The sequence below is a fragment of the Canis lupus genome, chromosome 35 (genome assembly GCF_048164855.1).
Source record: "Canis lupus baileyi chromosome 35, mCanLup2.hap1, whole genome shotgun sequence".
In the NCBI taxonomy this organism is placed as follows: Eukaryota; Metazoa; Chordata; class Mammalia; order Carnivora; family Canidae; genus Canis; species Canis lupus.
The window spans coordinates 8,167,815-8,182,325 of NC_132872.1; the positions used below are offsets into that span (position 1 = coordinate 8,167,815).

Here is a 14,511-nt window from a genome sequence, read left to right on the forward strand (position 1 = left end):
GTATAACAGGATGAGGACAGTTGATAACACTATTATATAACTGAAATATGCTGAGAGTTGAAATTAAATGTTCTCACTGTCCATCCCCTCCAAAAGATAACTATGTGCAGTGATGATGTTTTCATTAACCAGATGGGGGAAGTCTTTCCATAATGTGTATGTACATCAAATCACCATACTTTAAATCAGCAAACTTTAAAAATCTTACAACTTTATAGGCAATTATGCTTCAGTGATGCTGAAATTTTAAAAAAATATTGGACTGGGATTTTACTATGCTCCCCACCCCCCACCCCTCCACCAAAAGACCAAACACTATGTGATCTGCTAAGGAACAGGAAAAGCAGCTTCAACAGAGCACTCTGAAGGCAGTGGCTGGAGAAAAAATAAAATTTTATGTTTGTTTCTCAATAAATTCAAACAAGTTACCAAACCAGGTACAGAGATAAAACAGGTCATGTTTCATATTCCACTTGTTAAAATTCTCTTCTGCTCTTTGCTAACTGTAAGGTTTAAGCATCTCAGGTCTGTTGTTTGGTCAGTGCTAAGAGAATTCTCGTGTTCCACCTTGAAAGTGCAGGCACCTAACTATTGGGAAAAGAAACCTCAGAAAGACAAGGAGAAATGTTTCCTTTTTTCTTACATCTGCAGAATGCACCTACTATTCTGTGCTATAAAGTCAGTTCTTACCAACTAGGAAATTGAAAGTAGTCATGAGGGTCTCCAACTTACATCTTCTGCTCAGGAATCTTGTGTAAAAATGTATATACTATGTTTTCTATTATTCTAAAGCTGTCCTCAGCATATTTACACAAAAGAATCTTTAAGACACCCAAATTTAAGAAGTTATTATTGTTCTGTGAATTGCAGCCCAGCACCCTTGAAAGTCTCCAACTCCAGTTGGTTGTCTTACTGAAGAATGTTTTCATATCATAATATTTAAAACGTTTGTTTTCTGAAATATATAAATACATAAAAAAGTTTTTTGAGCCATAAAATGAACTTTGGAATTTCCTTCTCCTCTTACATATAAAATTATAAATTGTATGCCTTTGCTGGAATCCTGCTGGAAATACAGAGGTGAGAGCTTTGTCTTGTGGAAGTTCACACCTGTGCATGGCTAAAGCAGCAGACTCTCCATCTCTCACAGTGCATTGCAGGTTACTCTGAGCAGCCATGAAGTGGCAGGGGTCTGAAACAGATGTGGAACTGCATGCTGAAAGCATTCACAGCCACACTACTTGATGAACCTCCAAAGTAAATGCTTACTTGAATGTCTCCCATGGGCCGGGCCACAAAGAGAATAAATGAGTCCTCACAAGGAACCTGAGATTGTCCTCAGAAGACACTCAATGGTTACCACATGACAGGATCAGCATGGTGGTGGAGCTGGAGACAGAAGGCTATAGGCGTACAAGGAGAAAGTGGCCAAGTGCCCGAACACTCAGCAGATTTCACCTAGAAGGATCTACCCGAGCTGGGCTTTGAAGGATGAATAAGAATCTACCGAGTCAAAGTGCAAGGGGAAGAGCACCAGGAAATGAAGGGGGTGAGTATTCACTGGGTAGAACATGAGTAGAAGTTCAACATGATTGATTGGTTATTTGTAAAGGTAACTCTGGAGTGCAAGAAGAAAGGCAAGTTAAGGCGCCAGACAGGTTAATTAACATTCATTTATTATACACTGGTTAGGTACCTAATCAGGCACCCGTGTTCCCAGGCACTGTGCGAGGTTGTGTCTAGAGGAGAAGAAAGACAAGCAAACAGTAAAACTGGTAATGCATTAAGAGTTGCAGCCAGTAATGTACAGAGTGCAGCTAGGAGCAGCACCTCCCCAGACCTGAGTAGCCTGGACTGCAGAAATCAGCTGAAAAACGGCTGGTGCAAGAAGGTAAAAGAGGTAGTAGATGTAAAGGATATTTAGGAGGTATAACCATTGGCAGATGACATTGGGACCCCATATAATCACCCTTACTGTTCCCATGCACTGTACAGCTTGCCACTGCAAGCATCTCGGAGTCTTTTCTTGAAGACATCTGTGTTTGGCTTGCACAAGAGGCAAGCCAAGAAGAACCGGGTAGCTGGCATCCCTAGGAATGGTCCTCAACCACTATCAGATGGAAGATGGCAGATAAACACCTCAGGTTTGCTTGCCTTTCAAGTGGGACAACTCTGGGGAGTGGCCTACACAGAAAACCCAGATAGACTAAGTCCCAACTGCCCAGAGTGGTAACATGCTCAGTAATGCACCTTGTACTGGCTTCCCCCCACCTCCTTATCTCTCACTTCCCCATTCTCCTATCTCTGCTTCCTGGAATCACCTCCCCAATAAACTACTTGTACTTAAATCTTTATCTCACAGAGTCCACTTTTGGGGGACTCAACCTGAAACAAACAGAAAAAATTTAGTGAAAGTTTAGACGATGAACATGAAGACTCAAATATGAGACTACAAGACTTCTAGTTTGGGAGGACGAGGACCCTGTCAACTGAGCTCAAGATTTTTCAGGGTAGAAAAGAGGGTCAAATTTGGCGGGAACAGGATGAATCTGGAAAGACGAGCTTCAGGTGTTCAAGGGACATGTCATCTCAAAATTCCTGGAGTACAAGCTTAAAACTCTTGACTTTGGAAAAAAGCGAAAAGAAACTGGACCACACAAGAGGAAAAACCACAAGAAATGACATCACATCTCCCTAAAGGGCAATTACGGTATCTTCCTTTGACCCCAGAGAATACAAAGCCCTGGCTGTCTTTTCCAGCCGGTTTCTGTATTCTAGTTTCTCATAGTTGGAGGGGTTCACTCCTTTCAGACCATACATCACTCCCCACCAGCAGCCCGCAATAGCAGCTGTAGAATCACTGTCTCCACCGTGGAAAAAGGCACGGTGGGCGAGCTCCTTCCAGGAGTCTCCTGCAGCCAGGATGGCATCGTAGGCAATCATGGGGGCATCGTGTCCACTGCTGCCACCCCAGCCAGAGTAGCTCACGGAGGTATAGAACTGATCCCTCTCCTTCACATCAAAGGGCTTGGGGAAGGTGGGGGCTGATCTGCCATCCAAAATCCCTCTAAGTTTTAGGTATTTTTCCCATTGGTCTTGGAAGTAGGACCTGTAGGAAGGAAAAATTCTACAGTCAATTGAAAAAATAACTTTGAAAGCCATCAGGGAAGGTACCAGATAGATGTGTGAACAAGGCAAATTCCAAGATGACTTCAGCTTCTTGTACTAACATCAAAATCGTATGAAAAACTCAGAATGAGCTCTAAGTGGGACTTGTTCAATAAATTTTTGCCAAGGTTTTGTATAATCAAGGCACTGATACTGTTGTTAAATAAAGGATACACAGGAAGTTAAATGTGAGAAATGAAGGCCTATTTTTCCTGATTTGAGAATAGTGTCAAGTGTCATCATTCAACTTATTTTATTTTCTTTCTCTCTCTCTCTGTTTCCCTCTCTGGAGCTCAATGCATGGGACCTGAACTTACAACCCTGAGATTAAAACTGGAACAGAGATCAACAGTTAGAAGCTTATCTGACTGACCTGCCCAGAACCCCTTCTTTCTTTCTTTTCTTTTTCATTTATTTATTTGACAGAGAGAGCATAAAAGCAGGGGGAGCTTCAGGCACAGAATGAGGCAGAAGCAGGCTCCCCACTGAGCAGGAAACCCAACGTGGGACCTGATCCCAGGACTCTGGGATCAAGAACTGAACAGAAGGCAGATGCTTAGCCAACAGAAGGCAGATGCTTAGCCAACCAAGGCATACACTTTATTTTCTTAACAAAACTTGTATATGTTTAAGGCATACAACATGATGATATAATACAGGCAGCATATAGAGGCATAGTAAATACATTACTATGGTAAAGCTAATTAGCATATCATCTCCTTATATACTTGTATTGTTTTTTCAAGATAGAACCTTGGAACATCACAACCACAGGTGATGTCAGTAGAAAGCTTCTGGACCTTTTTATTCTAAGAAGGGTGATGTGACGTGAACTCACCAAAAAGGGAAGTTGTGGCTTTACTACTTTTAACTAACTAGTAAAAAAAATCTATTTCTTGGGCACTGTAATCAAGTATTTCAAAACATGTGTCATGGCAACACCGAAAAAACAAGTTCCAGGAAATAAGCAGGAAAGTTTACAGCAGTATAAGATAACCACAAAAGTTATAGAAGGTTAGAATACAGAACAGGATCCCTACACAACAGAGAAGAGCTGCAGGTACTACTCATCGAGGTCTTCACTGGTTACTTGGTGGCAATCACTGCTGGCATTAAACTTGAAATCCTTAGCAGGTGGTGGGGCGGGGATGTGGGGTGTGGTGCTGGGCACAGCAGATAGCAAAAATGGATCATGAGAACCAAGATGGCTACTTAAGCTTACATGTGCATGAAACTCAGAATCAAACATCTATTTTTTTTAAAGATTTTATTCATATATTTTAGATAAAGAAGGCATGAGAGAGAAAGCATGAGCAGGGGAGGGGAAGCAGAGGGAGAAGCAGGCTCCCCGCTGAGCAGGGAGCCCAATGTGATGAGGGGCTCGATCCCAGGACCCTAAGATCATGACCTGAGCTGAAGGCAGATGCTTAACTGACCGAGACACCCAGGTGCCCCCAGATTCAATCATTGTTTAGCAGGAGCGTGCACCTACCAACTTACCAGTGTTGAAGATTCTTCTCCAAAAAGTAGCCTGATTGGATAATGTACTTTTTAGCTTCTGGTAGCACCTCCATCAGTTCTTTTCCCCATTGCCTGGGAGGTTTGCCATTCACAGCATAGGCTGTAAAAAGAGCAGAAACAAGGGCTCCCAGGTAGCCTGTAGGGTGGTGGTGGGTCATCCTGCCACTCTCAATGCTCACCTGGATCAGTGTGCCCAGCTGGCTGTGGTGAGGGAATCTGAGACCGATGCACATGGCACGCATGGCAGCCCCGCAGCCACCCTCATGGCTGTTAAAGGGAATCCTCCAGCCATTGGCCTCATCTGGCTTCAGCACCATGGCATTCTGCACTGAAGCACACCCTGGGAAGAGTCAGGTAGAGCAGAGTTTCGGTATAACCAAAGGAAAGGCCCCAGCAGGAGGAAAGAACCAAGCTCAGTCTCTAAAGTTTCTCTGATGGAAAGGGAAAGCCCCAAAATATGATGAATGCCTCCAAACCCAAGCCAACACTGTTCCATACTTTCTATATAACCCCTAGAATGATAAGACTGATGATAAAAGAATCAGATTCATATAGAGAGTCTTGGAATCTTTATCAGTTATTACTGAGGCCACACAGTAACTCAAAAAGGTAGGTTTAACAAATTACTGTCTTTTCTTAAACAACTAAGCTAAGGCTCAGAGCTTAAGAACCTTGCTCAGAAGCACTTAACCAGCTAGTTAGTGGCCCCACCAAAACCATCAGACTCTGAGCCCAAGCCTTTAGAGAACCCAAGGAGAACTTGACCATTGGAGATCCTGAATGCCCAGAAAGAGGCTGCAGGTTCGAGAGTGACGAATACCAGGCTCAGAAAAGGAGCAATGGGTCCAGAGCAACAAGGTGCCTTTGGGTGCCCTTTGTAATCCTCATTTTTTTTTACCTACAACATCTTTCCATATCAGTAAATTCTTACCTGCATAATTTTAAATGGCTATGAACACGTCACCATGATTAAATAAATTACAGGACATTTAGGTTGTTTCTATTTCTATCACATCTACCAAAAATAACTGTCTCCTTGATATTTAAATTTCAATAAACATATTTAAGGACTACCTTGGGCCTGCTTTATTTTCCCCCCTCTCGTGACCTCCAATGGCTGCACTCACCTGGTGCCCGGCCATCCATGTCTTCCATACAGTCTTGGTAATGCTTAGCAAGTAGAGAATACAACTGAGCCAAATCCGAGACTTTGCCAGCCTCCACAAGAGCTTCTGCGGTGGCCAGGTGCATCACTGTGTCATCACTGACTCTCCACCTCTCCACATCTATGGCGTCCAGCCCACCAAGCTGGGCCAGCTGCTGGTGAATCTTTTCCCCATCCCGGAGAAACTCCCACTTCCCGTTGAAGTACCCCAAGGCATCTCCAGCTGCACTCAGCACCATGGCAGCCACATACCTCTCCATCAGTCCTTCACACATGGTGAGGCTGTCTCTGCGGGAATATTAAGACACACAGGGGATAAGGAAAAGAAAAGTCAGAAGATATAATGGCCCCATCTACATGTTACTGAGCACTCACTACTTGTAGGCAATATATTAGGTGCATCTCATTTAATCCTCGCAACTGCTCTAGGGGGAAACATATTAGACCCATTTTACATCTGAGTACATTGAGGATCATCGAGATAATGCAGTATCAGAAACGTTATGTGCCTTGCCTTGGGTCACAGAGCTAACAAGTGGCAGGGCTGGGATTCCCATTCTAGGTCCTTCTGACTCCACAGCCAACGATTTTAACTATGACTCCATCTTTGCCTCTCTGTGAGCAGCAAGCCCATTCAATTCGGCAAGTCAAATCAAGTTTGTCATTTTCTCTTGTTGGTTGGGATTTGGCCTTGGAAGGGCACCCCTTGTTTATTAAATGGTAGTACTTTCCACCAGCACCACAATGCACGGTTTGCAAAGTATCTGCACATTCTCTGCCTCCACAGGAGGCAGGAATTACAATACCTACTTCCCAGATAAGAAAACTGAGGTTCAGAGGGTAATCACACAGCCAGTGCTGGAGGGACTGGGACTCGAATCTTCTGATTGCATGCCACCTCTCCTCAGCAGAGATCTACTCACCTTGGGCAACCCCTTTGTGCCTCAGCCTCAACATCTTGAAAATGGTGACAAAATGGTAACAACCTCATTGGTTTGTTGTGAGAAATAAGGAATGTTTGTAAAGCACTTACAACAGTGCTTAGTACACAGTAAGCACCGCTTTTATTACTCATACACAACCAGGGGAAAAGATTCTTCTGTTATGGAACTAGAATCCTTTCTCCCCACGGCCTTCCTGGCAACAGCTATATTTTAATCTGGTCTTCCTGCTAAATGTCTTGGGATCTCGGCTAATATTCCCTCCATGAATCTAATACCTGGTAAAGTGCTGGTTTTCCCACAGGTGCATTTCCAATTCTCCCTTATGCCCTACTGCCTGCTGCATTCATGTTCAGAGCCCTCCACGCTGGTCACCAATTCTACCCACCTACTTCCCTTGCACAGGCCAGGCCCTCTTAACCGCCCACTGCAGCTGGGCTTGCTCACCTTCTCCTGAGCTCAAGCTCTTTCCAGGAACCCCCCACCACGCTCTTCCTCCCCTCCACTTACCAAAACCCTATTTATTCTGGGTTAAGGTCAAGTCCCAAGGCTTCCAGAAGTCCCTCTCCAGCGGCACTGCCGTGGGCCAGGGAGGGCAGGCTGGCAAGCACTGGGAGAAGAAGGAATGATGAAGACTGGTTGAAAAAAAAAAAAAAAAAAAAAGACTGGTTGAGCACACCAAACTCAAGTTACTGATGCTGCTGACTTTCTTGACCTACAAAGGAGATTTGTAAAACGTTATTTTATCATATTTTATCATTTACAAAAGGATGCCTAGGAACTCGACTTCTTGGCTCTGCCAAGAATCAGGTACACGACTGTGAACAAGCCACCCCACTCAGGACCTTGATTTCCCCGTCTGTAAAAAAAAAAAAAAAAAAAAAAAAAGAGTAGGAGCTCCCATCCTGCGCTGCGACCTTCGGAGACCAAGCTTAGTTGTTTTTTTTTTTTAAGATTTTTATTTATTATTATTTTTTAAAAGATATTTATTTATTTATTTATTTTGCAGGGCGCCCAACGCGGAATTCGGTATCAGGACGCTGAGTTGAAGGGGGATCCTTAACCACTGCGCCACCCAGCCGTCCCAAGCCTAGTTGTTTTTTTTTTTTTTTTTGTCTTTTTTTAAGTTTTTTTTTTTTTTAATTTTTATTTATTTATGATAGTCACAGAGAGAGAGAGAGAGGCAGAGACACAGGCAGAGGGAGAAGCAGGCTCCATGCACCGGGAGCCCGATGTCGGATTCGATCCCAGGTCTCCAGGATCGCGCCCTGGGCCAAAGGCAGGCGCCAAACCGCTGCGCCACCCAGGGATCCCTTTTTTTAAGATTTTATTTATTTATTCATGAGAGACACAGAGAGAGAGGCAGAGACCCAGGCAGAGGGAGAAGCAGGCTCCACGCAGGGAGCCCGACGCGGGGCTGGACCCCGGGTCCCCAGGGTCACGCCCCGGGCTGCAGGCGGCGCTAACCGCTGGGCCGCCCGGCTGCCCCTAGTCGCTCTAAGGACCAACTCCTACCCCCCTGCATCCCCCCCACCCCCGGCGGGGCTCCTCCCCCGCAGTCCCTCCCGGCTCCGTCTGAACGCGGGCTTCTTCCGAGCTGCGAGCGAGGGCGGGGGGACGAGGCCACCTCTGTCCTCGGAAATTCTCTCTCCGCCCTCGCGCGGCGGCTCTCAGCCTCCCGCCTCCAGGACGCCGTGCTCCCTTCAACTCCCTCCTACCGTCTGCATCCTTGGCCCCGAACTGCACATCCAAATACATTCAAAACTTCAACACTAAGGCCTGGCAGCTGCTCCCCGGCAGCCCTCGCCTTTTTTTTTTTTTTTTTGAAGGCGGCGGTGGGGACGCGGTCGCGGGCAGGGGGCGGCGGAGGTGGCGGGGGAAGGAGGGCAGAGCGGCCGCGGCACCTCCGGGAGGGAGCGGGGGTGGGGAGCGCCCGCGGAGGCGGAGGACGGCGGGGAGGGGTTACCTGACGGCAGGTGCGGAGGCGCGCGCGAGGGGCCGGGTGCGCGGAAGGCGCGCGGCATCCGGGGCGCGCAGGCGCGGGGCGGGCCGGGGGCGGGGCCGGGGGCGGGGCCGCGCAGGCGCACTCGGGAGCGCAGAGCCCGCGGACCGTGGCGAGGGCCGGGCCCCGGCTTCCCGGCAGCGCATCCCTCCGCGCGCGAGCGGGGACTGCCCGGGCTGCGTCCCCGGCCACCTGGGCTGGCGACGGCCGCGACAGCGCCTGGCATGTCGGAATGTCGCGGCTGTCGCGGCTCAGGGGACCAGACTCTCGGACTGAGTGACGATGACTCACCTGCAGCCCTTTTCCCGGCTCTGGGGGATTCTGGTGGGTCCCCGTGTGGCCAGACCCTGCAGAGAGGTCACTGAGTGCAAGGGGCGCGCGGGGGGCGCGCGGGGGGCCCGGGGGGGGTCCGAGCCCCTCTCCTAAAATGGGAAAATAGCACTGACTTGTGATGGTGGCTATAAGGATTAAATTCATTTTAACGCATCATTTATTTGGTCATCATCATCTATTAGGATTTTTTGCATCCTGATAGTAGAAGAAGGCAAAGAAAAACTAACGGCATTTTAGTCTGGATAAGTGAATAATGTCACCCTTGAAAAGAATCAGAATCACCGTTTGTAGGTATTCCATACCCTTGTCCAGAACTTTAACTTGCTGTGCCTATCTTAATGGGTGTAATTCCCCAGACTTGGCCTGGGAGTTTCTTGGGTCTTATTTTTAACCGAGATGCAAATGTACTCCTTTGGGTGTGCTGTTCGATGAGTTCTAATAAATGTGTGTACCTGCATAACCACGATCGAGACACAGATGATTCTCATTACTCCAGAGTGCTCCCTTATGCTGTCTTCCACCTCCACCACCACCCTGAGCCAAAGTGATTTTTTAAATCTTTTTTTATTTATTCATAGAGAGAGAGAGAGAGGCCGAGACACAGGCAGAGGGAGAAGCAGGCTCCACGCAGGGAGCCCGACGTGGGACTTGATCCAGGGTCCCCAGGGTCACACCCCTGGCACAAGTGGCGCTAAAACCCTGGGCCACCGAGGCTGCCCCCAAAATGACTTTTGATCGTTTACAAAAATCAAATCACCTTCAGCCTCCAAGGATGTGGTCAAAGTTCCCCCACTCATGGACATTTTTAATAAGTATCCCTATCAAACTCCTAACTGTTTCAGTTTAAGATGCCTGTTGAGGATATGGTCCGTATTTCATGCTGCTCTTTCTGCAAGAATCTATGGGAAAAGTGTTTCTTTGGCTTGGATATAAATAATAACTGGGGGGGGGGGTGTCTTAGGCATTAGTTTCCTTTCACTTAATGGTGCCTGTGAACCTTGCTGTCACTTAGACTGCTGACTCATTCACGCTACCAAATGGCTTCAGGTGGAGGGTTGTCCAGGACCTCTGAGCCATAAACAGTGTTGTCATCCTTCACCGCCTCGTTTTACCAACACCCGTACTTTATTAGCCTCCATCCCTGCTGAAGGCACATTATTTACTGCGGTTGATTTTATGTGCTGCCTTCTTCAGCACCCCAGTGCATGAGGCCAGCTGATAGCTTTGCCTTGACTTGGAAACCACATTAATACACCTGAATGGTAATGCTCCAGGGCTGTACTGAAACCTCTTCTTACTTCTCACAAACCTTAAAGGTTGATCTAGATGCCAAAAGATTTCCTGAACATTCTACCCTATTACACTATGTAGATGACTTGCTTTTCTGATCCCTTGCCCAAGCCTCTTTGTAGGTAGACAGCATTCATCTGTTAAAACTTTTAGCCTTAAAGGGACATAAAGCCTCCAAGGAAAAACTGGTTTATTCAAACTCAGGTTTGAAAAAACAAAACAAAAAAACAACTCAGGTTTGATACCTAGGGCACCTGATTTTGGAACAAGGACTACATTTAGATCCAAATAGGTTTCATGGCATCTTGAATTTCCCAAAACCCAAAACTAAGTACCAACTATGAGGTTTTTAAGGGGCTACCTAGCTACCGACTGTGGAAATTGTCCAAACTTCTCTCTTATGGCCTATCTTCTAGATATTTTCCTAAAAAACAATAAACTTGACCATATTATTTAGGAAGATCAAGATGACTTTGCCTTTTTAAAGATTTATTTGAGGGACACCTGGGTGGCTTAGCAATTGAGCGTCTGACTTTGACTCAGGGTGTGATCCCAGGATCCAGTATCAAGTCCCACATTGGGTTCTCTGCATGGAGCCTGCTTCTCCCTCTGCCTGTGTCTCTGCCTCTCTCTCTCTCTCTGTGTCTCTCATGAATAAATAAATAAAATCTTTTTAAAATAAAGATTTATTTGACAGAGAATGAGAGCAAGAGACACATAAGCAGGGGGAGCAGCAGAGGGAGAGGGAGAAGCAGGCTCCCCACTGAGCAGGAAGCCTGACATGGGGCTCAATCCCAGGACTCTGGGATTATGACCTAAGCCAAAGGCAAATGCTTAAACAACTTAGCTACCCAGGTGCCAGATGACCTTGCCTTTGAAGCCTTAAGAGAAAGCTTCATAAATCCCTTGGCATCCCAATTATCAATTTCTCTTCTTTTTTGTATGTTAAAAAAAAGGGGGGGGGGGATGGGGCTCCTGGGTGGCTCAGTGGTTGAGTGTCTGCCTTTGGTTCAGGTCATGATCCCAGGGTCCTGGAATCAAGTCCCACATCAGGCTCCCCAGAGGAGCCTGCTTCTCCCTTCGCCTAGGTCTCTGCCTCTGTGTGTCTCTCATGAATAAATAAACAAAATCTTTAAAAGAAAAAAATGGGAATGCTCTTACGGTACTATCCAAAAACATGGGGACCACATTGACCCCAAGGGTATTATAGCCAATAGCTAGACCTTACAATATAAGGGTACCCTAAACTTGTCTCAGACCCTTCCTACCACAGTTCTTTTATCATGAGATTCCCTTCCCCTCACTCCATGTGGTAGAAGCTTAGGTAGGAAAAGCTTGCACTTCATGTGGTAGAAGCTTTTCTAAATTCTCACCATACTCTACACCTTTCATCTAGTCGCCTCACCTCCTATAAAATCTTGCTAACCACTTCTCAGATTCTTCCTCACTGTAATAACCTTAACTCCGCTATTCTTCCTTCCTCCACGGACAAAACCTCTTACTACTGCTCAATACTGACATATCACCTTCTGACCCCCCATGATGACTTACAGGAAAGTGCTTTGGATAATGCTGACTTTTCATGGTTTACTAAGGCTTCCTATTTAAAAGGTGAAAATGACAAATATTATGATAGCTATATAACAGCAACTCCTTTTTGAAGCTCTTGAGGTGGCACCGTTGCCTTTGGCTATCTTAGCATAGCAGGCTGAATTGTACACTCTCACGGAGGCCTGTGTTTAGCCAAGGGCCAACTGCAAATATCTATACTGACCTGAGATAGGTCTTTGGAGTAGCTCATGACTTTGGAATGCTATGGAAATTGAGGCTTCCTTAACTTCCAACAAAGGTAAAATTTTAAATGGTTCTTACCTTCAAAATGCCGTATTATTAGATGTCATACTAATATTATTAGATACCATATTTCTACTAGTCACTTTGGCTATTTTTCAGGTCCCTGGGCGTTCCAAACACCTTGCTGACATTCCCACCATGCACACTGCACTTAGAAGAACCAACAACCAAGTCTCTGTCATGGTCCATGGGGATGTTCCCCCAATGATAATCTAGAAAAATTGACTAGAGATGCTCAGCAATTGGCCCCAGAAAAGGGAAAACAAAATTGGAAATCTAATAACTGTTGGTTCAGTAAAAAGAGAACTTTGGCTTGGCCCAAATAGAAACTCAGTATTGGGGATCCCTGGGTAGCTCAGTGGTTTAGTGCCTGCCTTTGGTCCAGGGTGTGATCCTGGAGTCCTGGGATCGAGTCCCATATCGGGCTCCCTGCATGGAGCCTGCTTCTCCCTCTGCCTGTGTCTCTGCCTGTGTGTGTGTGTGTGTGTCTCATGAATAAATATATAAAATCTTAAAAAAAAAGAAACTCAGTCTTGCCAGAGGCCTTAATATTCCCATTACTGACTAATGTACATATATTGAATCATTGGTTCACTGTATTTATGAGCCCATACTGGTGGGGAAATAACAATAGAGTTGCAAAAACTGCCCATTTTGTTTGCTCCACTTTCCCAAAACATAACCTAGAGAAGTACAAAATACAACTGTCCCTGGACACTTTAAATTCCCCAATGGGCCATTTGAGGTTTGGCAAATGGATTTCATTCAGCTTTTCCTACCTAAGGGATAAAAATGATGTTTTAGTCATGGGTTGTATGTTTTCTCATTGGACTGATACTTTTCCCTATAGGCAGTCTACTGCCTCTTCTATGGCTAAAATCCTGTTAGAAAATATTATCTCTACCTGGGGAATGCCCCCACCTTGAACTTCATAGTGACTGGGGAACTCACTTCATTGGTCAAAAGGTCTGTGCTATTTGGACAGTTCTGTGACACTTCGTGCTTACACCCTCAATCCTCACATCTAGTTAAATGCACTAACAGCATTGTTAAGACTCAGTTGGCAAAATTTGTAGAGACCCTTTAAATACCCTGGCCAAAGGCAATGCCATCAGTCCTTCTAAGTCTCAGGTACATACCTTCTGGAGCCCATAAACTCTCACCCTTTGAGATAATCACAGGGTGTCCAATGCACATGGCTCCTGTTTCCTTTGATCTACAACTGATAAAAGGAGGAATACTTCGATTCTGTAAAGGCCTAATTGCTTCTGTTGAAAATAACCATGCTCTTGTAGAACAGTCTTTCCATAGTACATTCCCAGGAGATGAAGACCTCAAGCATCACTCCTTACAACCCAGAGATTTTTGTCTCTTGGAAAAAACAATTCCAGAAAGAGTCTCTTCAGCCTCATTGGAAGAACCCCTATCAGGTACTGTTAACCAACCACAATGTCACTAAACTCCAGGGAATAACCCTGGGAATAATCCATGTGTCACACTAAAGAATCCACCAAACCCCAACTGGGCACATGAGCTAGTGACCTGAAAGTAAAGTTGAAGCAGATGGCAGGTAAAGAAGGCAGCTCCTAGAAGTTTGACCTAAGATGACCAGAACAAGCCTATAAACCTCCTTTCCCTTGTTCATTCTTTTTTCACCTTCTCTTTCATGGGAAGACAATGCTTTTGTCAGCATTTGCCAACCCCTTGTAAAAGGGGGAAACCTCTCCAAGTGTTATATTTGTCATCAGAAACCTCAGTCTGTCCTGACAGCAGTGACTCCTTAGTTTACCCTGTAAGGGATTTTGCTGAAATCCCAGACGCTGCTATATGCCTAAATTGTTCCACACATCCTTTTATAAAGTTAGAATACTAAATCCACATACTCTTGTTCCTTGCCTCAATTTAACCTAACCCTGCGGTAGGAGAACAATATGCGTCAAAAAAAAAAATATATATATATATATATATGATACTGCAATCAGCATAAATCAGACTATTTATAGGCTTGCTATCAAACCCATGTATTAGGGTTGTCTTTCAACATGTGATAATAACAGGGTTTGAGTCTTGGCTGAATGCTGCTAAAGCCTCTATTACCAACAAAGGGTCTGTAAATGCTAATACTTCTGAGGAAGCCCTATGAGCACCACTTGGCTACTCCTTTATATGAGGAAGTTTTCGCAATGGCCCCTATACTTGTGCAGCTCACTGTCTTGACCACTGGAGGATGAAAGGGC

At 45.5% G+C, this 14,511-nt stretch overlaps 2 protein-coding genes across 17 annotated transcripts in view; both read right to left on the reverse strand.

Annotated features, from left to right (window-relative positions):
• The window catches only part of PLA1A (phospholipase A1 member A), a 49,317-nt gene extending 44,310 nt beyond the window's left edge, over positions 1 to 5,007 (reverse strand). For all 15 annotated transcript variants that reach the window (XR_012024470.1, XM_072812345.1, XM_072812347.1 and 12 more), the window contains exon 1: positions 4,869 to 5,007. The gene's annotated coding sequence lies outside the window, so the exon portion shown is untranslated. The remainder of the gene's footprint in view (positions 1 to 4,868) is intronic.
• On the reverse strand, positions 377 to 8,840 carry ADPRH (ADP-ribosylarginine hydrolase). 2 transcript variants are annotated; one of them, XM_072812358.1, is made up of 5 exons: positions 8,762 to 8,840; positions 7,306 to 7,430; positions 5,817 to 6,142; positions 4,669 to 5,029; positions 377 to 3,109 (listed from the first exon to the last, which is right to left on the reverse strand). In XM_072812358.1, the coding sequence occupies exons 3-5, from the start codon at positions 6,127 to 6,129 to the stop codon at positions 2,695 to 2,697; spliced, it is 1,089 nt and encodes a 362-aa protein (XP_072668459.1). In that variant the 5' UTR covers positions 6,130 to 6,142; positions 7,306 to 7,430; positions 8,762 to 8,840; the 3' UTR covers positions 377 to 2,694. The 2 variants fall into 2 exon arrangements, with proteins under 2 accessions (XP_072668459.1, XP_072668460.1); XM_072812359.1 differs by lacking the exon at positions 8,762 to 8,840 and adding an exon at positions 8,514 to 8,620.
• Between the last annotated feature and the right edge of the window lie 5,671 nt (positions 8,841 to 14,511).